Genomic DNA, 26,171 nt, shown 5'->3' with positions numbered 1-26,171 from the left:
TCTTATTCTCCGCTGCCCTGCTTTTATAATCACTATAACTAGAATGCAAATTTCTATGCAAATTCGAGTTTCCATAGAATACTTCATAAAAGCTAAAGTGAGAAAAAATTCACTTTGGTGAATAAGAGACCGCTAATGGCAAAAATTGAGTAGAAATGCTAGCAGTGATTTTTAACGTAAACATTTCCTTGAATTTTACAACTACTACGGGTACTATAAATGTATGAAGATCTACAATTTAAGTGTAAAATAAAATACAGATAATCTTATGAGCTTAAGTCACCGAAAACCGAAAATAATTCCCATTTGCACACGAACTTTTTAGACGCACGAAAAATTCTTTTTGGGTATCGCGTTTGAAATGTGAAGTGATAAATCTGTTTCTGGCAGGAGCCTTCGCGCGCCGCTACACGTGCAATAAACTCGTGTCCGCTAATTAAAAGCGCCGCTAAAGCTCGTCCAACGAGACAAGTCAGATAAGTAAGACATCCACAGTGCTTCCTATTTTAATTATCCGAAGAATGCGAATCCGACATTGTCCCGTCAAAGTGAGTGTCGCGTGCAGTTGTTTACAGCGACTGACTTGACGTTGGGCGGATTATAAGTCTCTCCACAGTCGCAATGGTAGCAATGCAGAAACCTCGCTTCGAACTCGTAATAAAAAGATTTTTAGAACTGGACGTTATTCTTAATGTACTCAATGTGTCTTAATGACACATACTTTAGTAACACATTCTCTCCTGCTTAGTTACCGGGTATACATGAAAATAATTTAATTTTAAGTAAACAAATGGGAAATGTATATTTCGTATGTGATATTAGATATTGTACAGTTTAATCAAAGTAATAGTGGGTGTATTTTCGAAAAATCAATAGATTTATTTCCATGTCGTGCAACATACAGTGAATTCTCGATATATGTCAACAACACGAATCTTGTCAGCGTCGTATATCGCCCAGGAGACATAACCGAGCCGTGCTAGGTTTACGGTAGTGGGGATAATTCCGCAACGTTTATCGGCCAAGCCTTGACGACATATACATATAGAGAAATCACTGTTATTATGTTTACGTCTGTAGAAATTGCGATCGTTTACTTACTTTCTCAGACGACTGTATCTCCAGCCTTTCTTTCTTCTCTATTAGATTTTAACTCCAGCATTCGAATTTTTATATTCTTTGTAACTAATAAATTGCTCAAATTCTTAACTTAACTTAATAACAAGTTTATCTAGTTATCTGTTCATGTACGTTCCTGTGGTGGTTATATTTCTCTGTAAAGTTTAGTTTCATTTAACAATCTCAGTGTAGTTTCAATATGACCTTCTGTTTATCACGGTCCGAAATGCTTAAGCTCCAAATTGTTAAATAGTCTTGAAAAATACTTGTCTTGTCAAACTTAATTGACAAAGGAAATGTGCATAAAATGAAATTCCCGAATTCTGGCTTTAAAACGGCTCCAAAATGGCACCCTACAAAGTTCTCTACAACGAAATTGTTTACTACAAAATGTTTCATTTCATTCGATGTAATAACAAACGAACAAAGATAGCAATGTAGAAAATCTGCAGTTTAAATAAAAATTCATCTAGAAATCGGGATTAACGCGAAATGATGCTTTAACCCGAAGAGCCGTGCTATTAATGTCGGCTAATCAGCGGATAATGTAACAAAGGCCGCGAACTTTTCCGAGGGTCAACTAAAACGAGTGAAAATATTTTGCCCCTTTGTAACGTTGAAATTCAACTGGTGCTCATAACGCGCAATTAAACCGTCCCACGGCTGCGCCATCTTTGTTCTTTAGCAGGCATTAATCATCGGCGGGGGAGAGCAAGAAACAATCCCCGAAAGCGAACTATTATTATACCGTTGCCGTTTATCGAGACAATGGTCGCCATACATTACGCGAATTTAGCGTCTGATTCGGACGATATAAATCATTCGTCTTCGGTGGGAAAAAGCCGCGAATAAAAAAGGAACCGTGTTGGAACGACGTCTGCGAAACACTTTCAGCAGCGGGTGGAGATGATCCGAGGAAACGAATAGCGAATCAAGTTCAGTCGAGTTTTTTCGCTGTTCTTATTTCCTCGTACGAAAATTGAAATAAAACTTCGCGACGAAGTTTGCTCGTTTGCGGCGCTAGGGAGGACGCGGGACAAACGAATGGAAATTTATTTACAGTTCCCGGGGCGTAATATTCAACGAAACATCAGTCGCATCATTTCACCCCTGATTTCGTCGGCCCGGGGCAAAAAATCCCCTTTTAACCACGTCGATTGCGACCACGTCTTGTTTGGAAATTTTTGTAATAAAATCTGACGGCTGTTCGGTATTAAGCTTTTGCATACATACATATTTTCTATTACCTGGACTATGCTATGTTTGATGTAAAAATAGAACGGCAAGTCTTCTCATAATGCCAAATTTTGGTGACTCGCGGAACGTGCCTCCCAATGGGATGCGCTGTCTTCGTTACCACGTGTTCAGGAACACGCTCTTACAGAAAATGCAACGAAAAACTTGATTTTTTGAAAGTTTAAAATCAGAATATCCCTTAACTTGACTGAACAGCCGCGGCAAAATGGTCGAAAATATATTTCACCGACGGCCGTAATAATTACATTGATAGGAGCGACGTCGGGACGCCGTAAACCACGCCGCGTCCCATCGTTCTATGAAAGATTAAGTTGACGTTAGTTCCGCATCATAAAGCTGGCGTTCCTCTTGCGCTGAGTGGCCTTTTTACCCGGTCTCCACCTCGAAGATAAAGGGAACAGGTTTACGGACGTGGTGTCGCGAGCAGCTCGTGCAATTAACGTCGGGACCAATCGAGCACGCTTTTTCAAATATATTTTCGCACAATAGTTCAAATAGCGTGCAATGCTTCGAGTGACGTACGTGTAAGCAACCATTCGAAATCGTGAAACCGTCGGGGTCTCTACAATGCAAATTAACTCTTATGCCAATACCCAGGCGCCCGGGCGTCTACTTTCAATTTGCCCTTCAAAGTTTTTGTATGTTCTTGTCGACATGGAGTAAAATTTTTATAGATTCCTCTCTTGGATTCACTTCCTTGGATAATTATCAATTCATTTAATAATAATAATCTTATTGAACGTTGTGGAAAATTTCGATAGTTGACATAACCCCTGTTTTAACCCCTTGCTGTATTATTTTCTTCCCAGTTACAATAATTAGAGCTTCCTCATCCTGAACAGTTTCATAGTAGGACAAGTAAGTTTATATTTATTGAATCTCTAAAGTCTTCATGGGCCGAGAAGCAGAAGTGAAGGTGTCTACACAGATTGAGGATGAAACACGCCAAATTGACACACGCATTACAAAGGATCGATCTGCCACGGTACCATACCTGTAATCAATGTGTGAGACGGTCAACAAGTAGATTAAGGACGAACTATAGCCAAGTAAGTGGAATAGGAGTGACCAGACCAGTGGATCGGGGGCGGCCAGGGATCAGTAAAATAGGGAGAGCCTATAGTTGATTACGTAGAATAGAGACGTTATATGGTCAGACAAGTGAAATAGGTGTGACATGTGGTCAGACAAGTGGAATTGAGCCGGCTTAGGATTAGACGAGTGATACGAACGTTTTACAGTAAAATAAATAGAATAGGAACCACTTACAGCAGTCAGAAAAATAAAGTAGAATCAATGTATAGTCAGACAAAAGGATCAACTGTGATCTGTGGTCAAACAAGAAGAATTGAAAAGATATATGACCACACAAGTGGAATAGAGACGACCTGTGGTGAAATATTCTGTTAAATGATTAATTATAATTATATCAATTATATTTGTCGAGGAAATCATTGTCGGATAATTGGAACGGACCCGATTTATGGGCAAATTGTACTTACTCTTCCTGTCATAACAGTACATCTAGATTCTTACAAAGAATTTTCAATCTCCAACAATAAGTACAATCGTGTAATCTGAGAAAAGTATATTAAATTTCAGCACACGTTTCAGTCGTATTTTAGCAGTATCCGAAGTTCCTAAAGATTGCAATGTCTGCCATGTCGGATATGAAACACGTCTGACCACACACGATCTTCCACTACTTCCACGGCCGGCAACACCTTTTCGCGTCGTTTTCACTTACGATCCCGACGAAATTAGTAGAAGCTACGAACCTATAACCAATCCTCGAGTATTCAAAACCCGGGCACGTTCGAACTTCAATATTTTTCCACGGGGAAAAGTCTGAGCGAGACATCCTTCTTACTTCCCCGTTGATACTATCCCGGTAAACCAGAGGAGACCATGAAAACCACGTAGCGGGGTAGCCGCCGATATTTTCTTTGCTCAGCAGTGAAGATCGCACTCTGACCACGTGACCGATGAAATCAGCAGAAGACGGGCTGTAATTTCATATGAAGGTAGCCGACGGGCCGCCGGAGTGTATGAAAATATATTTGTACTCTCACTACTGGTACGACTCCAAATCCTATTGCCGAACTTATCTTCCAGAGTACGCGTCTTGCAATTTCCGCAATTTCTTAGACTTTAATTTTGGGTGATTGAATTATTTTGATAGACTTAAATTTTCTCCTCTTTCAAGGTTGTTCTTCTTTTCGCCATTTTCTAAGTTATTTGCGAAGGTTCCGCTTGGATTTCCCTTTGTTTATGAATTCAGTTATTCTAGTTTTCGCCTTTTCCTGCATTGAGGTGCATTGAACTTTTCTGTACAGTTTCATTTGTTTCAACGATATCCATAAATATTCATTCAAATTTTCAACATAAAATCAAATTATAATTTTATAATACAGCCATGTAAATAAACAGTTACATATGTAATACAGCCTTTTCATATAGAAATATTATACCATTATAGTTTACAAGTTTATAATTAGATAGCGGATTTTATGCATTTATGACAAAAACAAGTAGATGTAATTTAAACTAGTAACAGCATTAGAAGAATTTAAAAATGTAATTAAACATATTAAGAGCAACATTATAATTCTTACCATTATATGATCCGCTGTCTATTTATAATATGTTATTTATAGGTACAAAGCTAGTCTTTAAGGTTCTATCTCGAGTTTTTATTTAGATACTTGATTTTCAATTTCCACCACAATACAATCAATAAACTTATAATTTGTTGATAGAATATGTTGACTACAATAGGGTCTACCTCGATCAATAAGTTTCACTTTAAAAAAAGTTGTTTCTTTAACGTTACCGTTAAAAACCGGAATTTCATAAAATATGTTTCCATAATAGATGCCTGCATATAATTATTAAACCTAACTATTAAACACAATTATATTTACTGCCCCACAAATTACGATCGTTAACTTATTTTACGAAACAACTGCGTGTGCTAAAAGGAAAATTAAAGGGTACAAGTGTATGTAATCAAAGGAAAATTAAAGTTTGAATGTCGCACCCTGTATAATAAATAGACTACGGATGTTTATGCAATTTTCAATTTTTGAAGGAAAACTTTAGGAAAGTGGAAACAAAATTTAATTTTTCGTGATAGTAGCCTTTGTAGATCTGGAATAAATAAAAATCATACTAAATTCTAAATTGAAATTTTATATTATAACCTTTTTATTTTATTTTCAGAAGCCATAAATGCATAAAGATCCGCAGTCTAATAATAAATAATATACTCTGTATAATGTGAACACTCTATAGCCGAGCTTGGCCGCTCGAACGAGCAAAGGTGTTAAGATTGCAATCGTGCATCACCGGCGCGATTTGTGGTGTTCGAAGCAGCGGCGGTTTTGTCGCGAGCAGCGACGGGAACGTGAAAACTGGGCTTGATAAGGGCGAGAAGCGGCGTTCGTCGCCGAGGCAACTGCGAAGACCGATAGTCGGCGGAAAGTGGCACAATTACAGGACAGATGAGCCGCGCGGGATTCTGCGGCGAGGTCCTCCGCTCGCTAATATCGCGGGGTTCGCGCGCGACTCCCGCAAATGCTTGCGCATACCTTGGATTTCGCGGTGGAACGAACTTCCCCGTGACGGAAGCTATTCGTTCCTTACGTAAGCAGTGGCACGAGACCGGCGGAAGTTCGCGACAGACATCGACAAGGACGGGAGCGCGAACTCGCTCTGGATGGATATTAACTATTCCCGCTGAAATTTCTGACTTCGCAGTTCCGCGCGAGACGTTCGTTTCGCCCGACGGCGACGGCGACCACGCTCCCGGATATCTTGCACGCCCGACAATCTCATTGTTTCTTCCGCGGAAGATGCGCGCCGCGAATGCAACGCGATGCGGTCCCCCGATATCCCCAGCGATGATTCGTCGTCGAACATTTGCAAATAAACCCCGAGCGCGCCTTCAGATACAAACGAAAGGAGACGAAATTACGGGGTCGCCGGTGGCACAGAATTCTTAATTCCCCTGTGATTACCAGCGGCGGACCATACAATCAGAAGATAATGAAGCGTAAAAATAGTAGAGTAAGCGGCGACGAGCACGCAAAAAAAAAGGGAGGAAAAAAATCTCGTGATCGACCACCGCACCACTACTGGGAAACCGGTATTTCCATGCGAAAAGGGGACAGCGGTGTCAGGGGTGCGGGGGATGCACCCCGGACCGTCACCGCCACTGCTTTCCAGTTTCCTCTTCCTCGGAGGAAATGGTCGAGACGGAGGCCTTTATTCCACCTTTTTCCCTCCCGGCTCCGGTCTTTCTCTCCTTTACCGCTTTTTCCACTCTGCACCTCGAGGAACGCGGTTTTACTAAACGAGGACTCGAAGCATCTCGGGGTATCCCGCTATTCAAATGCCGCCCGCGGAACCACGAGAAGGTTCACGGCCGACGTGCAACGACATTCACGGATCGAAACCGGAAATCTTGCAGCTGCTACGCCGATGGCCATTCCCCATCTGATGGCTACCGTCTGACCCGTGGACTCTCGCGATTGCCATCAACGACCTCTTGCGGAGTGTGACACCATGTCCACGTGCGTTGCGAAAAGCATTATTGCGCGCTGAAAATATTTCACTTGGAAGAATTGCAGGAAATGCAACCCCCAGGCACACGTATTTCCGTCTCTAGCGAGTAATTGAGTAAAGCAGTCACGCACACCATGTACCATGTAGCGAGAGACGTCAAAGCCTAAACATTGAGCGGGAAGCCCCCTTGCCTCTGTGCCGTACCCAGTGAAATATTTTCGGCTCGCTATGATACTAGCTCTTAAGCATTTCAATTAGCACAGTGCTCAGGCTATTTCTCACGTCCAATGTGTAGCATTGAATCCTCGTATAAAACGTTTAGAAAATAGCATATTAATAATAACAACAACGTCTGAGATGGCTGACTATAGCAACTCATCGTTGATTACAGACAGTCGACCGATATTCATTAACATCCCTCAGCCATCTCCTTAACATTCAGTCACTTGTGCCATTTTCTAAATTATTAATTAGATGTGATGTATTTGCAGGAGCCTTTACATCTTTACGTCTTTTAAATAACGAAAACCCTGCCATCTCACTATATTGGGAACAGGGGGTCCTTAATATGGGGAGACATGTGCTCTCAATTTGAGATAATGTTTTATAATGGATGAAGTGTCGGATATGATTTTCTTTTATTTGAAAAAATGCATGATTTGAAGTGAATGGTTTTAGTAAAATTGCATCTGAATCCACAAATGGTTACGTTATTAATAGTTACACATTAACACTAATCCTACCAAGCATTAACAGTATCTGGTAAATATTGCCGTATAAAAGTGGAAACCCTAAATTTATGGAGAGTGTCCATCATTTTCAATATAATAAATATTTGGACAAGGAAGTTTATTCCACTATTTTCTGTATGTGTATTTTTCTAGATTCAATATAAATATATAACCGGTCGTTTTGACCGTGGTAGGTTTAGTGTTAAATAAGTATTAGCATAAATTTCAGTGGAGCCTTATCGGCCCTAATATTTAAGGGTTAAACGTTTGTTCCAAGGTACGCACACGATTACGTTCTGCCTCATCGCTACTATCGTATCGATTTTATCCAACTATTATGTGTATGTAAACTCATAAGTCCCGTGAACTGAACTGACTTTCAATACATGCTACCACTTTTGTTACAGCGTCAATATTTCATGCACAACAATGGCCCACCTCTTTTCAATCTGCCATTACACAAATTTTCGAATGAAATGTTTGAAACATATTGAATAGAATGGAAACATTTCCAAAAGAACAAAGGAAACGGTTTGCAACCGAGCTGACTACTAATTAAAATATAAAATTGTATATGGTACTCGGAGCATGTTCTGCGCTGATTATAAGAAATAAGAGATAAATAAAAAATTATTTCATCTTTTTATTACTCATTGTTAATGAACTGAAAAGAATATAAGTGATCTCACATGCTTTAAATCAAAATGATTGACTAAGGACCGAGAAATATCCAAAAATCGGTAATTTGGCTTCAAAATGCCGTCATTTTGTAAGTAATCAAAACTTTTCATTTCTTTTGATTCGGACTGTAACATACATCATACTGATTACTAAACAGCTTCAGTTTCTTCTTTCCAATCTTTGACCCATGTTTTCAAAACATACTCTATAAAAATATACACAACTCATCCAATTTTGACTGTTTTTACTTAAAAAAAAAATCACACATGCACTTGAAATATCAATAGATATGCGTGCAAAATTCCAATAAAAAAGGTTTAATGGTTATTCGGAAATAAATTCCAAAAAATCCGTGCAAAAACGGCCTCGAGAACCAGAATACACTATCGTCACGCGTCCTGCGCGCGCGTGTCCTTCGTACGGAAATGGGTCTGTGACACGCGTGGGTTGATCCCAGATGATCGCCAGAATTTCATTCATGCCGCAGCATAAATACGCGGGCGGTCTCTGCCGCGTTTGAAATAATAGCTTGCACGGCGCATTCCGGCGTTACCGTGCACAAGAGACGCGGCAGGCGACAGAGAATTTATCGCGACTCGCCTAAACAATTCTTTGGCGCAGCGCGGGGGGCCGACTCATCGACAAGAATCTTCATTTCCACACAACAGAGGCGTCCCGGTGGGCGTTGTTGGCCCAGTTTTAATTGGCCCCAGACTAGCCGGTTTATTTCGCACGCGATGTTTAATTGCCGGCCGGTTCAGGCCACCGAGAACAAATACGCGGCCACTATCGATGTCAATGATATAATTTCCAGTCAATATTTTCGTTGCTATCGCGGCTCTGCGGCATAAATTTTTTAACGCGGCGCCGCCAGCCGCGGTAGAGACGGCATATTTTATCCGCAAATACTGGGATATTTACGAGCCGGCCATGAACACCGCGCACCAGACCTAGCCCAGTCTCTGCTTTCATTTCGTCGGTCGCCAGTTCGCCGTTCTGTTTATACTGCGGCAATATTCCATCGTCGAGAGAGTCGGGCGTCGTTGAAGAGTGCGCGATTCAAATGGACATCGTCGTGGCGAACATTGAACCGAAGTTTCATGTACATCGTTAGAAACGTGTGGAAGGGAAGCGAGCGATCGTGTTCGAACGCAGATCAACTTGTCTTCAAGAAATTTTCGAGCATACTAGGTGCTCAATATGTACTACAACTGGAAAGGTGGAGATTCTAGATGACATAATTAGTTGAAAATTAGTTTTTCTTTAATAAAAAATTTGATAAAACATTTTAAATTTATCTTCTTATGTATATAGAATCATTCACATTGATATTGTACGACCAGTTTCTAACCACCCCGTACAAATCATATCTTTCCTTCGTCGACAATGTAGAATGACTGAATGAGGCGAAACGTAACTAGAATATAATATAATATACTATGCTGTAGTATGATATAGTCGAATATATTATAATATACTAGAATATACTAAAATATAGTGTAATATACTAAAATGTACCATAATATACTAGAATATAGTATAATACACTAGAATATACCCTAATTAGACTGCGGATCTTTATGCATTTATGACAAAATCGAGTAGATCAAATTTGAAATTGTAGGAAAATTTAAAAAATTTTAAATGTCAATACTATTTTTCGTCTATTAAAACTAGCAAGTAAAGAAATAACATTTCACTTAGTTTCTATTTTTTGTAATCTATGCAGACAATTTTTATTTTGTATAAAGATCCGCAGTCTAACCATAATATACTAGAATATACCATAATGTACTAGAATATAGCATAATATAAGTTGATGCGTCATTGGAGCTTGTTCTCACCTTTCTGAAATTTGTCATATTTTCCTTAACTTAATGATTAAATTAATTGTGTCCTAGTATCAATAATAGTCTATTAAAAGTGTTTATATTGCGTTTGCGTTAATTATGGTAAAACTTGGTTACCTCACTTTTGCTTGCCTCTCGTTACGTCTTCGAATATGTTCATAGTTGCGAAGTAATTTATGCGAAATAACTTAAATGATTGATAACCAATTTTTGCATTATTCGATTATAATGTACATAACAAATTTTAGCTTCCTTTACAATAATGACGACAAAATAAAGTACAATTTATACTTGTCTGCTCGCCAATTTTTAAAATGAAGGTACAAATATAAAAATATTTTACTTAACGTAGCTAAGGTAATCTACTTTTTTAATGAATCTATCTTTATAAAACGTATGCAGAAGAATTATATGAATATTTTAAAAGGTAATGAGCTATAAAGGGCTGAAGCTGAGTTTGCGTTGGATAAATCGTTGGTAAAACTGACGGTAGACGCTTAAATTCCTTTTTAAGATCTTCAAAGGGAAGCACAGGATTAAATCAAGCTGTCATCACAATTTGTTACGAATCTCTGAAAGCCAAATTTCGCATATTACACTCGAGCACATATGGACAAAATGCAAAAAGACATGTATGACGAAAATATTTTGCATCCATAAATTCCAAAGCCAATATAGCTACGACTGCAAACAAATGACAGTGGGAGATGGAGTTCCGTTTTAACAGGTTCAAAGGGAAACAGAGGATCAAAGTAAGCTGTGATTACAACCTATCACGAAGTTTTCAAAGGCAAATTTCGCGCAGTTCTATATTTAAAAATTATGCAAAATATCCTAAAAAGAGTAAAGTCACACAGTTCTTCGTTATAAAAGGATCGCACTTAGGTGTCGAAAAAAGCAGCTTCCTCGGTAGGCGATTAGCATAACCGTGAATATCAGCCGGTGATAAAAGAGTAGATAGATGTAATCATTTCGGCCGCTCGGCAGCAACAATAACCGTTAAGAGCCGGCGAGCGGTTAACGCGGGCGAATGTGCTTTCAGTTGCTACAGTTGTCGGATTAAGGCCCGTCGGAGCTTTTTGTGAATCGTTTGGCCGTAGTAATACCAAATCGTTGCGGTGCTGTCCGTTCCAATTGTACGATTCTATCGCAAAGCGCAACAGTCATTGGAGCGTTAGGAATGCTGCAGCTATTCCGCCGTTTCTATGTAGCTGAATTCGGCCTGGGAATCCGTTCCGCGCAGCAAATAATTATACGTAAGGCCGTGCAGAAAACGGGCAGACCGATAGCTAATGGCCCGGAAACATCGTCTGTAATTGGCGACCGCGGTCGAAAAATTAGTGTCGGCTCGCAGAGGTCGGCGAAGATCAAGTGAATCCTAACGATCGGTTCGCGCTGAATAATTTCCGGATAATCTTCGTACGTGCGGAGAAAGTGGCCGCCCGTTTGCATCCCAAGAGCCTCATTACAGATTGCATCGCGTATCGGCCGAGATTTACGCGCCCCTCGCGGCGCCGCAACGGAGCCATGATTTTTGCAAATCGCCGGTTCATGTTCCGCTCGACGCAGCCAAGGTTATGCGGCAGATAAGGGAACGTCGATTTCGATTCGTCGAAACGACAGATCCGACCGTGCGCACCAACGTTTCCCGTTATGGTTTATCGCGGCTCCAATGCTATATTTGACGAAACATCGTGTGTATCGCCGTTCTTCATCTCAGCTCACCGCTGGCTGCCGAATCTCCCTCGAGTCGTCTACGTTTTTACCATCTTTTCTTTATCTTTGTTATACTGTGGCTTTCAATTTTACTCAACCGTTGGACGCTTTTAATTGCCAATAGCACTAAATTGATCTGTAGGCGTGAGTGTCCCCGTTGGAACTTTTAAGTTGAATCGTCATGTATTTTGACACGTTCCGTGCCGCGTGTATCATCAATGGCACATGTTACGCTTTCCATTCAGACCACGTGTGTCATGTGCGACACACGCTGGTATATTTACTTAACACTAGAACCACCGGACATCAAACATAACTGACACACATTGCTTTGTCATTTTGGTAAGATTGAATTTATTCAGACATCGTACGATTTTCATTACAACGTGTGCTTGTCGGATCGCAGTGGCCAGTGACTGGGTCTCGCACGACCCATGCTGGTAATTATTGTGTACTGCGATGGTCGAGATCCATTCTGGGTCATCACAGGCTCAGCCATCATCACACGAGAATTAACAGATTTCTTGTGAAAACATTCTTGTGATATCAATAATTGTAAAAGTAAAAATCAGAAACTAATCATGCTTCACCCATTTGGTAATTCTACCACGTTCAAACTGTATTACAAGGCATTTCGAACTTTTCCAAAGTAGAATCCACAAGTGAAAATGCGAAAATGAGAGAATAAGAAAGAAATGTTATATGAAGTGTGTTTGTACAAACTTTGTTAAGTTGTAAGGACATGTCGAATGTAGCATGAATACGCCAGCCATTTCGAATTGTAAGTTAGATAATGCGGAAGATCAATTGTGTTTATTTTAGCTGCACTTACAAAATACTTGTTAATGTGTGAGGATCGTTCAGAACTTTTAAATCCTCATTCCAATGTAATATGAGGTTTATTGTGTTCTGCACTTCTTGAGGATTGCACCTCAGCAACTGAACGACTAAGATAATTGCTGCAGTAGTCGGCCATCTTAGGGGTATTTATTATCAATAGACTGCGGATCTTTACTTATAACAAAATTGAGTAGATGAAATTTGAAATTCTACGAAAATTAAAAAAATTTCAAATGTCAATATACTGTTTCTCATCTATTAAAATTAGTAAGTGAAGAAATAACATTTTACTTAGCTTCTATTTCTTGTAATCGATGCAGACAATTTTTATTTTGCATAAAGATCCCCCGTCTAATTATCAATATTCTATTTTCCAAATTATTTATATGAGTACACGAAGCTGTGCATTGGGAGCGAGGAACAGGGTGATCACTGCCCGCATTCAAATCTATACGAGTTAGTAGATACCTGTCAATTTTTAAGCTATTTATTTTCAGGAAGTCAAAGTAGGACCGAAATAAGGCACATTTACCCTAACTCGATGAATACCATATTGGATCACTCGTTGGTCTTTCATTTCCATTGGAAATACGAACGCGGAAACATACGATACTGTGACACGCATGCCGAACTGCGTACTTTGGAAAGAACAAACCCAGAAAAAAAGTATGTGACGACTACGACGAATAACCTGGCCGAGTGCCAGGGCGAGTTTCGAGGCTAACGTCATTAGAATATTTGTCGTGTAACCCGACCTATCGAGAGCAGATTCTTGCGGGAGGGATCTGAACAATGTGTTTCCTGCGTGCGCCACTGTTGTCCCCGAGCCGAAGCGCCTGGAATGCTAATCGTGCTAACTTTTAATGTATCGTGTATCGTGGGCCGGATTAGACTGAAACCTTCATCCCAGCTTAACGATAGAAAAATTGTTTGTGCGATCCACTAGCTATAAAAATTTACTAGCTGCTTCCTCGATGTTCCAACAATATCTCTGTTCTGTTATAGAACTCTGTTCTATTGTGATACTACTGTACAGTAATTTGTAGTTTCCATAATATACAGTCGGGGACAAAAATAAGTGGACAGTTAGTGGAGATAGGTAAAAATGAAGTTATGTCGAATTAACATGACTGTTACAAACTTATGTTATATTTATTATATTATATCCATATAGTGTATAGAGTATTTAGCGAATAATTGAAGTTCATATTTATATCTTTGTGTAAACACGCCGTATTATATGATAATAAAAATGTCAGCTATTTGTCAGGAGACAGAAATAAGTGGACCCTTGGTTATAATGTTATTGTGAGGTAAGAAATGTATAAAAACATTAGGCACAGGTCACGCTTACATGCAGTGATCACCATCAAACTTATTGGTACCAGTTCAAGCTTCGTACAAGTAAGAACATTTATACAATAATTGCAGAATGCCAGAAACGAAAAAAATTTCATATCAAATTCCCTGTTTAATTGTATCGGACTGCTGTAAGAAATTAAGTTATCGCGTAATAGCTCGGAAGTACAATGTATCTAAAAGTGCAGTAGGGAAAATTTATAAGAAGAAGCTAGTACATAAGACCGTGAAAATTTTAAGAGGTCGTGGACGCAAACGCTGTATGTACCACCATACAAGAAGACCGTCGAATTTTTCGTACAAGTCGAAAAGATCCAACGATTGCAGCAAGAAGTATTGCAGAAATAGTGGAAGTAAATGTTTCAAGAAAATAATAAAACGAAGACTGCACGAAGTTGGTTTAAGATGCTGCAAGGCTAGACGTAAGCCACATATTCATAAAAGAAATATGAGAAAACGTTTAGCATTTGTAAAAAAATATGTGAATATGCCACCAGCATTCTGTAAAAATATAATTTGGAGTGACGGAAGTAAATTTGAGTTGCGACAATTGAAAAAGAAGTACAAAGTTTGGAGAAAAAAACATGAAGCGTATAAGAGATCATTTATTACAGCCACAGTTAAAGGTGGTGGATCATTAATGGTGTGGGGGTGCTTCTCGCGAAACGGAATTGGTAAGTTAGTGCATAATTAATGGAATCATGAATGCAGATAAGTATATTAATATACTAAATGAAAATTTAGAAGAAGCAGTGGTAAAAATGAGTTGCGACGACGAATTTGTCTTTCAACAAGACAATGTGCCTAAGCACATTGCTAAGAAAACTAAAAATTTTTGTAAGGATTCCAATATTAAATTGCTTGAATGGCCGGCCCAGAGCCCTGACTTGAATCCTATCGAGAATTTATGGAGTCTACTGGACGCAAAAGTTCCATTGGAGCAGCGAAATAATAAGGTCGATTTTTTCAAAAGGTTAAAATCTGAATTTTAAAAAATTAGTAACGATTATATTGAGAAGTTAATACAAAGTATTCCTCGACGTCTGGAAGTAGTAATACAAGCAAAAGGCGGCAATACCAAGTACTAATTTTGTTATGTGTTCCATTTATTACGCATTTCATTGAGTGTCCACTTATTTTTGTCTCGTGATAAATAGTTGTCATTTTCGTTATGGTACGGCATATTTACACAAAGATGTAAATATGAACTTCAATTATTCACTAAATAATCTATACGCTATAACAATATATAATAAATAAAACTTAAATTTATAACAGTCATGTTAATTCGACTAAACTTCGTTTTTACCTGTTCCCACTAACTGTCCACTTATTTTTGTCCCTGACGACGTGTACTTTGCATTGTTCGTTAAGTGCCGAACATTAAAGTGATCTGATTAATAAAACTGAAACTAGATAGTTAAAATTGGTCATAATAATTTGTTTTAGTAATTCCGACACCTCGTGGTGTATAAAAATTAAATATGTTCCTTGTACATTACGTTTGATTAATTATCTTGCGTAAAAAAATTGTAATCCCAGCTATAACATTCCTATTGAAAAACAACTACTCACTAAAGTTTTTGTTGAGCCCCTTGCGCTCTTCGTGTGAGATTAGTCGATAGAGTTAGGAGCTTAGTTCTTCTAACAAGCAATCCCCACCCACGGAATGTCATTTTTGGTGAATTGATTAATGGGAGGGAAAATTGAGAATTTCAATCTTGAAGGGCGTTTCCGCAACTTGTCCACCCTGGAGATGGAGGACAGGTCATAGGGTCATTGTACACGGTGTTCAGGTTTGCGGGAAAATCCCAAGACGGGTGGCTGCAGCTCGCGGTTGGCCGTGGAGGCCTGCAAGGTTCATGATACGGCACTGCTATTGAGACAGACGAAGAAGTCCGAGTCTTTCTACCTGGCCCGAAATGTAGTAATAAAGAGCTACACGCATTAAGGGCCAAGGGTAGTCACGTGACTTTTACAGAGTCAGCAGGTCGGTAACTGCTGTGTAATTTTCGTTTACAGCCTTGGTTTTTCGTCTTGGTTTTGATCTGACGAGTCTTAAGTCTGTGACTAAACCTGTCACATTTTTTGCTCTGTGTTATCGATATCATGAATTCTGATGCCAGAAACGTGCTTCAAGTTTTTGGCTTTATTTCGCAGAGAATCAAGACAAAATATAGCTCAATTTGTAGTTGGAGATATTTTCTTGCGCGCGCTACTCTCGATTTCATCCAGAGAACTCATCCAATGGCATAAAAATGCTTGAATTCCACGGCATGCACATCCTCAATTTTTGGCCTACTTCTAACGCTTATATTAGGTGTAGTAAAAAGTTCTGACCGTTTTCTCTCTTTATATCGACTTTATTTCGTGAAAGCCTCAAATCTCTGAAATTAACAAAGTTAGAATTTTCGGATTTAGATCAAATATGCGCCGTTTTGTTCGATAACTTTTTTCCATTTTGAAGGCAATTTCATAATTCCGCGATTGAAGAAGTCCTCGTCCCTATTGGTAAAAAAACTTGACCGGCACATTTTCACAAGCCTCTCTTGAGGACAGTTTTTTACCATCAAGAAAATTTTGCAAATGCTTGAAAAGGTGATAATCGCTTGGTGCCAGGTCTGGGCTATACGGCGGGTGCGATATAACCTCCCATCCAAGCTCTCGGAGCTTCTGGCGCGTCGTCAAAATTTTCTTGATGGTAAAAAACTGTCCTAAAGAGAGGCTTGTGAAAATGAGCTGGTCAAGTTTTTTACCAATAGGGACGAGGACTTCTTCAATCGCGGAATTATGAAATTGCCTTCAAAATGGACAAAAGTTATCGAACAAAACGGCGCATATTTGATCTAAATCCGAAAATTCTAACTTTGTTAATTTCATCGTCGAAATAAAGAGAGAAAACGCTCAGAACCTTCGACTTCTCCCAATATTATCAAATATCTGCATAATCTCGTCAGGTCATGACCAGCGCGCACTAGATTGAACCTTCATCTTTCGAATGAGCCCTTTCCCAGCGAAAAATATTCTCATATAAGGACAAAAAGTTGAGGCACGTAAAATCATTTTTCGCCTAAAGTCGGTAACATAGTCACTCTACCTTATTGTGAATTACGAAGTCTTGGCTCTTAAGGAAAAGCTTTCTGTCGAACATAACAAAGAAGCCACATTCGTATCGTGAACCATGACAAAATGAAATTCGTCTAACTTTAACAGTCTTAGTATCTGAGAGAATGAATACTATGGCATAGCTCCCTCTTGCAACGTATCCCTCAATTTTTGGACACCGTTTGCGGCCCGAAGGAATATAAATCTAACGCCGCGTTTCATCTCTCGTTTCAGCTGACAAAGGTATGCTACTGAAGCTCGACTTTCGGGACGAGTTCAAGCTCGAAGAGAGCTCCGAATGCCGTTACGATTTCTTGGAGGTACGTGACGGCCAGTACGGCTACTCCAATCTCCTCGGGAACTACTGCGGCACGAATTTCCCCCCTGAGATCACGTCGAAGACGAGATACCTCTGGCTGCGATTCCGCAGTGACGATAGCATCGAGGGCAAGGGATTCAAGGCCGTCTGGAGTATGATACCCAGGCCAACCTACCGTAAGTCCACGGCATTACGATCTTCTTCGCGTCCGTCACGTTGCACGGGTATGCCGTGCACGAGATTTTCGGGTGTACGCGAGATTCTCGCAGACGCGAACCGACCGAAACTATTCGCGCGATGCCGCGGGATCGATATACAACGTCAATCTCGGGCACCAGGACCGCCGCGAGAATGCGAAATCAGATTAGACGCGAGATACACGGGGCCAGGGAACGCGTTCGTTAGCACTTGTTCGCGTAGAAATTCGCGAACTTGTTTGCCCGCGACAGTATAGAATCGCGACTACACGAATTAACGAGTTGTCTGTCATGGTAATCACTACTGATCTTCGCAACAATGGTGGTCACAGCTGACCGGCACGACCAAAATTGATAAAAATGCGCAAACTTAGCAGACGGTAACATTTATAATTTTGTAATTAATATTACAATAATTCTTTAAAATTATAAGTGTATTTATTTTTTGTTTTTAAGTGTGTTTTTTTTTTTAGTTGTTCGTATTATAAAGTAAAATATACAGCCAACCCTCCTGTAACGCGATTAATTTGTACCTTATTTGTATTATAAGACACCCAGTATTACTACAAATCAAATCAAATCAAATTAAATTTGATATTAATCTAATCACAATTTTTGCTCCGCGTTATAAGGAAACTGTGTTAAAAGAAGGTTTACTGTACATTGTACATACATTTATTACATGATGTGATTATAAAATACCAACAAAATACCCTCGGCAGTCAACGTGTTATTCAGAGATAAAAAATAACAATTATTTTAGGAAATATTTCCAAAAAAGTGGGATTTTCACTTTGATTAGATCATTTCTTGCGACGCTTTGCTGTCTGCCATTTTCTGTCTACTTCAATGATACGACAATTATACTACTCGATAATCAGTAAACTTCGAACTAGAAAAACTGGAACAATTTTATACATTTTTCGATTTTCAATTATTCTGTAATTTTTTAGTATTTATTCTGTAAATTTTAGTATGATTTGCTTGTTGAAAGTTAGTTAATCCCTTGTGTAAATGCTTCCAGAAGGAAGTGGAAAATGGTACAGAAAATTCTCGATATATGTCAACAACACGGGTCTTGCCAGCGTCATGTATCGTCCAGGAGACATACCCGAGCCGTGTTATGTTTACATTCATCGGCGACCTTGGCTTCTCGAGCTTCGTGGCCCCTTGGCGACATATATAGAGAAATCACTGTATCTATTGTGTGTTCATATTTTCTTGAATGACTAAATACCGGTGACAGGTAAATAAAATTTTAATCTGGTTCAAAGGAAATTAATAATATGTTTAATATATTCTACATCTTCATCGCGAGTCTGACGCGATGTTATAAAGCAAGGGGTTAAACTATGCTTTAATTAAATTTACATAATTTCAGTTTTATTCCTCAATTGAAATCATTGGTCAGTATTAATTTAGGAAAGTAACATGAAATTTTTGAGCGGCTTACTACACATTTCTGTTGCTAATTAGTAATTAGAATCAAGGTGTACTGATTTTTTTCCGTTAACTTCGACGCTCGAAACTCGATAACACTCTGAGTGTACGCAATACATACGATAAACTGATTAGAATTTTCTGACAGTTCGGCAAACTGTTAGCGAACGTCGCGTACCAGAATATAGCTCGGGACCGGAATTTGATATGATCTAAACATTACACGATGAAACCATGGTGCAGGTTAGAACGGTAACTAGAGCATGGATGCGGTGGAACCACAAGTCGCAAATATCCAGTGTAATTACCCTGTTTCGTCTAAAGTCCTGGTCGTCTTTTGCGAACAGGCAAAAAACATGCTCCGTCGAGGTGAGGAACAACGATCATTATTAACGTTATCCGAGGAGAGCGACTCTATCGCGAATATAATACTTAGTAGTCTCCGTCGCGTTCCCGGTTGAGAAATTACGAGACACTTTGGGAATAGATAATCTGCGGCGGAAGTACTCTGTGCAGGCGCGGACGGAGGCCGAAATTAATTCATTGTCACCGGGAAGAACAGGGGGAGGCTTATGAATACGCGGAACACTCCCACGGCCATAGATCTCGCCATAGATCTCAGCTCCTCGACGGTTCCTCGTCCTGAGATCGAGCCATCTTGATTGCTTAAGTAACGCGATGTATTCTTAATACAGTCGTTCAAGAAAATCTCCGTACACACTTTAAAATAACTGTTAACCCTGTCTTTATGCCCGACTTATTCTTGACCCGTCGCGGTAGCAGTGGGGATAAGCTCGATCGACCGTCAATATGTACAATTTTATTCCGTTATAAGAAAATCGCTATCCCCTTTTCTTCTTCTTCATCCGAAATACGGCGAAAGCCGGTCCCGGTCCCGAGCCATCGTCTTATGTCGGAATAAAGCTGTATTAGTGAAATATCGGTGTGCGTCAGAAATGACTCCGGCATAGGCCGAGAACTCGCAGGAGTCCCAGAGTTAATCCTCGAACGCTATACTCTTGCCTCAGACTGCAGTCTGTGACACTTGAATCTTTCTAAAAATTCCGTAAACATTTACTGAGGTACTTCGAAGTATACATTAGGACTACGAAATCCAAACGTATAAAACAAACTAAAAAAACTTTATACAGTGATTTTTCTATATCTGTCGCCAAGGCCTGGATGATAAACGTCGCGGAATTATCCCCACTAATGCGGGATATACCCCGTGAGGGGCTAAGAAGCTCGAGAGGCCTCGGACGCCGAGCAGTGTAAACATAACACGGCTCGGGTATGTCTCCTGGACGATACTTGACGCTGGCAAGACCCGCGTTGTTGACATATATCGAGAATTCACTGTATATATTTGCAGTAATTTTGCAATAAATTAGCAAAAAGCAGTATGCAGAAACTTTTTTCAGGGTCACGAAAGACCCCAAGGCAAAATTCGGAGATTAAAATGAGGTCAAACGACCTAAGCATGTTTGAAACATTAGAAGGATCAGTTTGATACAAATTTTGAAAAAATTGCCATTGATCAATTGAAAAGTTGCCGTTTAGAATTTTTTTCTGTGACTTACACTACAAATTTAAAACATTTATTTTATTATTAACATCGCATGAACTACATTTGTGCTCAGTGTTTGAGTTGTCGAACTTCGATTGTCAGTCAAGTCTCTGTTGATACGCCATCAGGCACGGTCGCATCTGGAGTATAAATCCATAATTTGTAGCCCTAACTCCACAGCTTGCTACATCAAACTTGAGAGGATGCAACATAAATTTCTCAGATTAATTGGTCTTTAATCGAGTTTGTATATACCTTTTTAATCACGTGGCTAGACGCTGGGGTTAACTAAATTCGGAATGCAAACTCTTGACTGATCTGCTACTTGTAACTGTGATTAGTAATAATAATTATTATCTATCAATCTTTTCGAAGTTTATGTCGAAATAATTACAACATTCAATATTATCAAAATTGCAATGGATTTGATGGATTCACGTTATACTTATGGAACAAAGGATCACAAGTATGTAACTGCACTCTCATTGCTTTTTAAAAGCTATGAATCAATTACTTCAATGACATATAGATTAGTACAAGTTCTGGATTCTGAACGTACTAGTTGTATGCAAAATTTTTAGTTTCTTTTTCAATTGTACTCTATTTATACACGACATGCAAGGTATGTTACCAGTCGATAATAACATTAGTTATTTAAACGCATCGATAGCAAACAAGCAATTGCACAAAAAGGTGAAATAATAGAACCATTATACATAGACTCAGGATTATATGCATTTATGACAAAAATGAGTAGATCAAATGTAAAATAGTAAGCGTTTACAGAATTTAGTGATACGCCATATTTATTAAAATTATTAAGGAAATAAATGGATGTCTATATCTTATAAAGTTAATGCAAACAATTTTTACTTTGCCTAAATATCCGCTGTCTAATTATAGATCGTTATTCTTGAACGGTTGAAAAAGACTAAAACTGTTGCATACACCTAATAAAGTCTACAAAGTAAGCACAGCGTAATAAAGATGAAATGACAATAATATTCACAAGAATGAATGTGTGGTACAAAAGCACGGTACAATAACCATTCAATTATTCGTGGAGTGTTCATAAAAATGCTCGAGCGTATTTCGCGCGTGGAAATGATCATTCGCACGGCGGGCTCGCGAAATCGTTTGTAGATCGAATTCATTGATAGACCGATGAACCGTGAAAGTCAAGTGTACCGTTACAATCCACCCTTATTCTTTCGAGAGCGGTATCGAACCGGAAATTCGTTACAGTATCCGACTGGGCGGACTATGGGTCGTACATGTGTAAAGGTGAAAGCTTTCAATGCAGAATTTCGTCCCGACAAACGCTCTTGCGGAGGCCGACGAGCTTTGCAATTCGTTCTACAACAGACAAAAGTAAGCTCGAATTCTCATTGAAGGGTTGTCGAGAGGCGTTCGAAAATTTGGAATCCGGGACCTCTCCAGCCGCGAGTTCGGTCGCTGAATGAAGCGAAAGATGAACATCGATAGTCACAATCGTTTCGATTTGTTACCCGTAGAACAATCGCAATCGACTGGAAAAGAATATTCTCCTCCATTTGAACGCGTTTGAAAGAACAATCGCAAACCGAAAGAGGAGCCTCAAGAGATCTCGCGATGCACTCTCCACACGTCCTTGAAACTTGCACGCTTCCATCTTAATTCGCGAACTGTCACATGGTACGTAGAGGACAAACATGAAATTTCAAGATTTTATGACTCGGTAACGTGTCCCCGATTAGAATTTCGATTCATTGACATAAGGAAGGGTGTAAGTACACAGGGTGTTCCAAAAATGTTGTGCTTCCTTGAAGTGCTTGATTCGAAGTAACTTTTTCCTTTGCGAAAATATTCTCCGCGGCTTCGTTAACAGAGTTGTGCTAATTCAATGACATTGCAATTCAATTACGCGATTGAATTACATCGTATTTCAATTATATAGTAATTGAACAACGTCGTAACTGAATCACATAATTCAAACCTTACAATTAATTCAATTACTAATTATTTTAATCAGATGTGTAATTTACATACAATATAATTAAAATACGGCTCTCTAAATTATAGCCCAGAACTTTGGAGAAGTGCGATATATTTTTATGTTTTTCTATCATATACTTGTTTGCTGTCTATGCGGCGTAATTTCTATTCCTCGTCTTCGTTCATAATACGTAACGCTATTTTATGTAATTTCATTACAAAGTATTTTATAATTGTACTCCAATCGCAATTACGAATTAGATTGCAGTTTAATTGAATGAAGATCTGAATTAGAAATTACTAGAAATTAATTATAATTCCTGGAGCAATTCAATTGTAATTCTGCACAACTCTGTTCGTTAAGGAACTATTAATGAAAGTTAAGAGCCAATCAGAGCACTGCTATAGCCGTCCACTGTAGCCGCGCTCCGATTGGACCGTGTTTTGTGTTAATAACTCTTAACACTAGACCTACCATCGCCGGTCAAAATGACCGGTTCCAGATTTTTTATTTTACAATTACTGAAATTATAAAGATATTTTCGTGGGAAATGATTTAATAAACGTATTTAGTAGAGCCTGTATCATAACACGAACCGCAAAAAAACCAAATAAATTCAATCCAAATGAATTCTCTTTATGGTTCGGTAGGTTTAGTGTTAACGAAGTCGCGGAGAATATTTTCTCAAAGCGAAAAGTCACTTCAAATGACCTCAGAAATCAGCCCTTTCAAGGAAGTACATTTTCGGGACATCCTGTACACGCAATGGCGGAAAGTGAAATAGATTGTATTGTATTGTAAAACGATTAAGTTGCTGTTACACGTGTTAAATTTATGATAGACGGTTGGAACAGTCAAGTTTTGCATCCGGAATCCACGATGTCACTGAAACGTGATTTTATGACAAGGGGTTAATAACAAATGTAGAGGTTCCGCCGTATTAGACGACGCACACGTAGACGACATTTCCCGAAGTACACATTCGGTCAGTCTTGTTTCCGCTTTGCAGATCCGGAGCCGGGTATCGAAATCGACTCAGCTCGACGAGTGCAGAACTCGGTGCAATCCGTCCCGATGATCGTCAGCAGACAGATTTCTCTGTTCCCGGTGTCGGCGCGGAAAAGCGCTGCGTAACCGTTCTCTTTTTTACGATCGAGCGCGTTCAAACCGAATCGGCTGCTTGTTCCCCGTCGCGATGAGAATCGATGACGCGTCAAGGGTGGTAAAATAGCTTGCGGGTGTGCCGTGACAGGAGCGCATTAGATTTCACGGAGCGCAGTAAATTTCACGACTTCTTGCGCGCAATACACGTCACGCGTTTTCCCGGAAGCTCTCTTCCTCTCTCTCCCCCCCCCTCTCTCTCTCTCTCTCTCTCTCTCTCTCTCTCTCTCTCTCTCTCCCCCTATATATCTATCTATCTATCCATGTATTTATATATCCGTCTCCCTCTCTCTCTCTCTCCGTATGCAGGACACGCTGCCAGAAATTCGCGTCGGCGATATTCGACTGCTTCACACGCCTCATTATTCCGGCGTTGTTTCCGGTTTCTCGACTTCTCGTGTATAGTTTCTCCTAACGCGGTGCACGTCGGTTTACTCGTCACCGTAGCTCGACGATAAAACAAAACGGCGTCGTCGTTTGGCGAGAAAGGGCCGGAAATGAATCGGGCCGCGCTCGAATCTGTTTTGCGCGTTTGATTAATTCCCACCACGGTTTTATTGTGCTCCCGGTCCGGGGAACTTTACAACGACGATTCGAAACGACTACGGGAAATTAATTACACTCGGAACAATGGCTAGGTATTTCTCATCCTTCTTTCTTTTTATTTCCTTTTTTTTTCTCTCCACCTCCTCCCTCTACGTTTCTATTTGCGAACGGAGCGGGTTGCGCGGGCAGGGTTATAGCCGCTTGGAGCTCGTTGGTTGTTCGAGGATCGGTCCATTGACTTTCAGGAGAACCGGTGGCGAATCCTCGAGTCGTTTTATTAGCGCGGCGAAATAAAAACTGCGAGGGCTGAATATCGCCGACAGCTGGGGGCGGGTAGTGTGATACTGCAATACCAACGTCGTCGTTGTGTGATCCACAGCCGGGGTGCCGCCGGAACCAGAGCCGTGTGTGAGAAACGTGAGCGGCATGGAAGCGATTATTAACAGCGACGACGTGCTCGATAGGAAGAAACTCTCCGAGAAAGAGGGCATCCCTTTGGACTGCTTATGGAACATCACCGTCAAGGAAGGATGGAAGGTAAGAGCGCTGTTCGCGTTTCCGGATCTCCTTCTCGCGAGAACCCTTTTCAAAGTTCGTAAGTGTGACCGATAGTGAATACGTTAGGACGACGATTATCGCTAACTGAACACATTTTAAAGTACAATTTTCAGCGAACCCCTACTATGAATCCATTATTATCTGGTTTTCGGAGGATAATCGTTGGAACCATGATATCTGTTTGCCCCGCTGCTGTTACGTCAGATTTGCTACGTAGACGTCGAGTGGATAAGGTTTAAGCTTTCTGTACGATAGACATTGAAACTTACACGATCAAACTTACACGTAGGTCTTCCGGACTGCTACGATTTATTGCATTATTACGTACATACATACACGTGACAAATCAAAATTCAATTCAATTATTCTTGTTTATACAGTCAGTCAAAAGGTCTCAATATACATTTGAAACCGAAATAAGTTCTTTCACACGAGTTGCAACGACTTGAACTTTTCCGGGATATTAAAAAGATTAGTTTACTAGCTGTCGTGTAAAAAAGATATCTGAAAACATTGCCTTTAATTGGAATTGCGAAAAAACAGTGAACGTCGTTATTTATAATTGCTTTTTCTGCGATTTCAATGAAAATTTTTCAGAATACGTGTCGTGGATTTACATATCAACAATTGACATTTCATGTTTGTCGATATCGTATTTACTGAAGAAAAATACCAAATGAAATGGAAGTTTAAAATATGTTGTATTCTTTCTGTAGTTTCGATATTAAACTAATAGAAACATTCTGAAATGTGTGTAAGTTCCGTTTTGATTAAGGTTCACAATTTTAATGGACAGCTATCATGATTTCAACTATCTCCTTCTGAAGCACAAACCATAATTATTAATTCCTCAAAATTGCGTATAAATATTTCATTGGGTATACTAAATATTAAATATTAAATATTAATTGGGAATTTACATTGACATTATTCGTTAAAATATGTGAAACAAATATTTTTATAATATTTATCAGCTTTATCTCTTTTTTTATATGAAGCGTAGGTAAATGTATTTGTAATGTAATAGTTGCAAACAGTATGGAAATATTTCGATTAAATAGAAAAATGAAATTGAAAATAATAATTCAGATCGTAAAGGCTTAAGGGCTCAGTTAGAAATTTTAGACGATGCGATTTTTTCTGTCATAACCTTTTTACAATAGAGTTTTTGATATAGCATATAT

The 26,171-nt window shown here is 39.4% G+C and overlaps 1 protein-coding gene across 1 annotated transcript in view; it reads left to right on the top strand.

Annotated features, from left to right (window-relative positions):
• Window positions 1–26,171, top strand: part of Neto (Neuropilin and tolloid-like) — a 281,903-nt gene that overhangs the window by 207,784 nt on the left and 47,948 nt on the right. The window contains exons 5-6 of the mRNA XM_076793432.1: window positions 17,459–17,719; window positions 24,809–24,966. Of these exons, the coding sequence (XP_076649547.1) occupies window positions 17,459–17,719; window positions 24,809–24,966 (419 nt within the window). The remainder of the gene's footprint in view (window positions 1–17,458; window positions 17,720–24,808; window positions 24,967–26,171) is intronic.

The sequence above is a fragment of the Halictus rubicundus genome, chromosome 9 (genome assembly GCF_050948215.1).
Source record: "Halictus rubicundus isolate RS-2024b chromosome 9, iyHalRubi1_principal, whole genome shotgun sequence".
Classification (NCBI taxonomy): Eukaryota; Metazoa; Arthropoda; class Insecta; order Hymenoptera; family Halictidae; genus Halictus; species Halictus rubicundus.
This window is presented reverse-complemented; position numbering and strand designations above follow the sequence as displayed.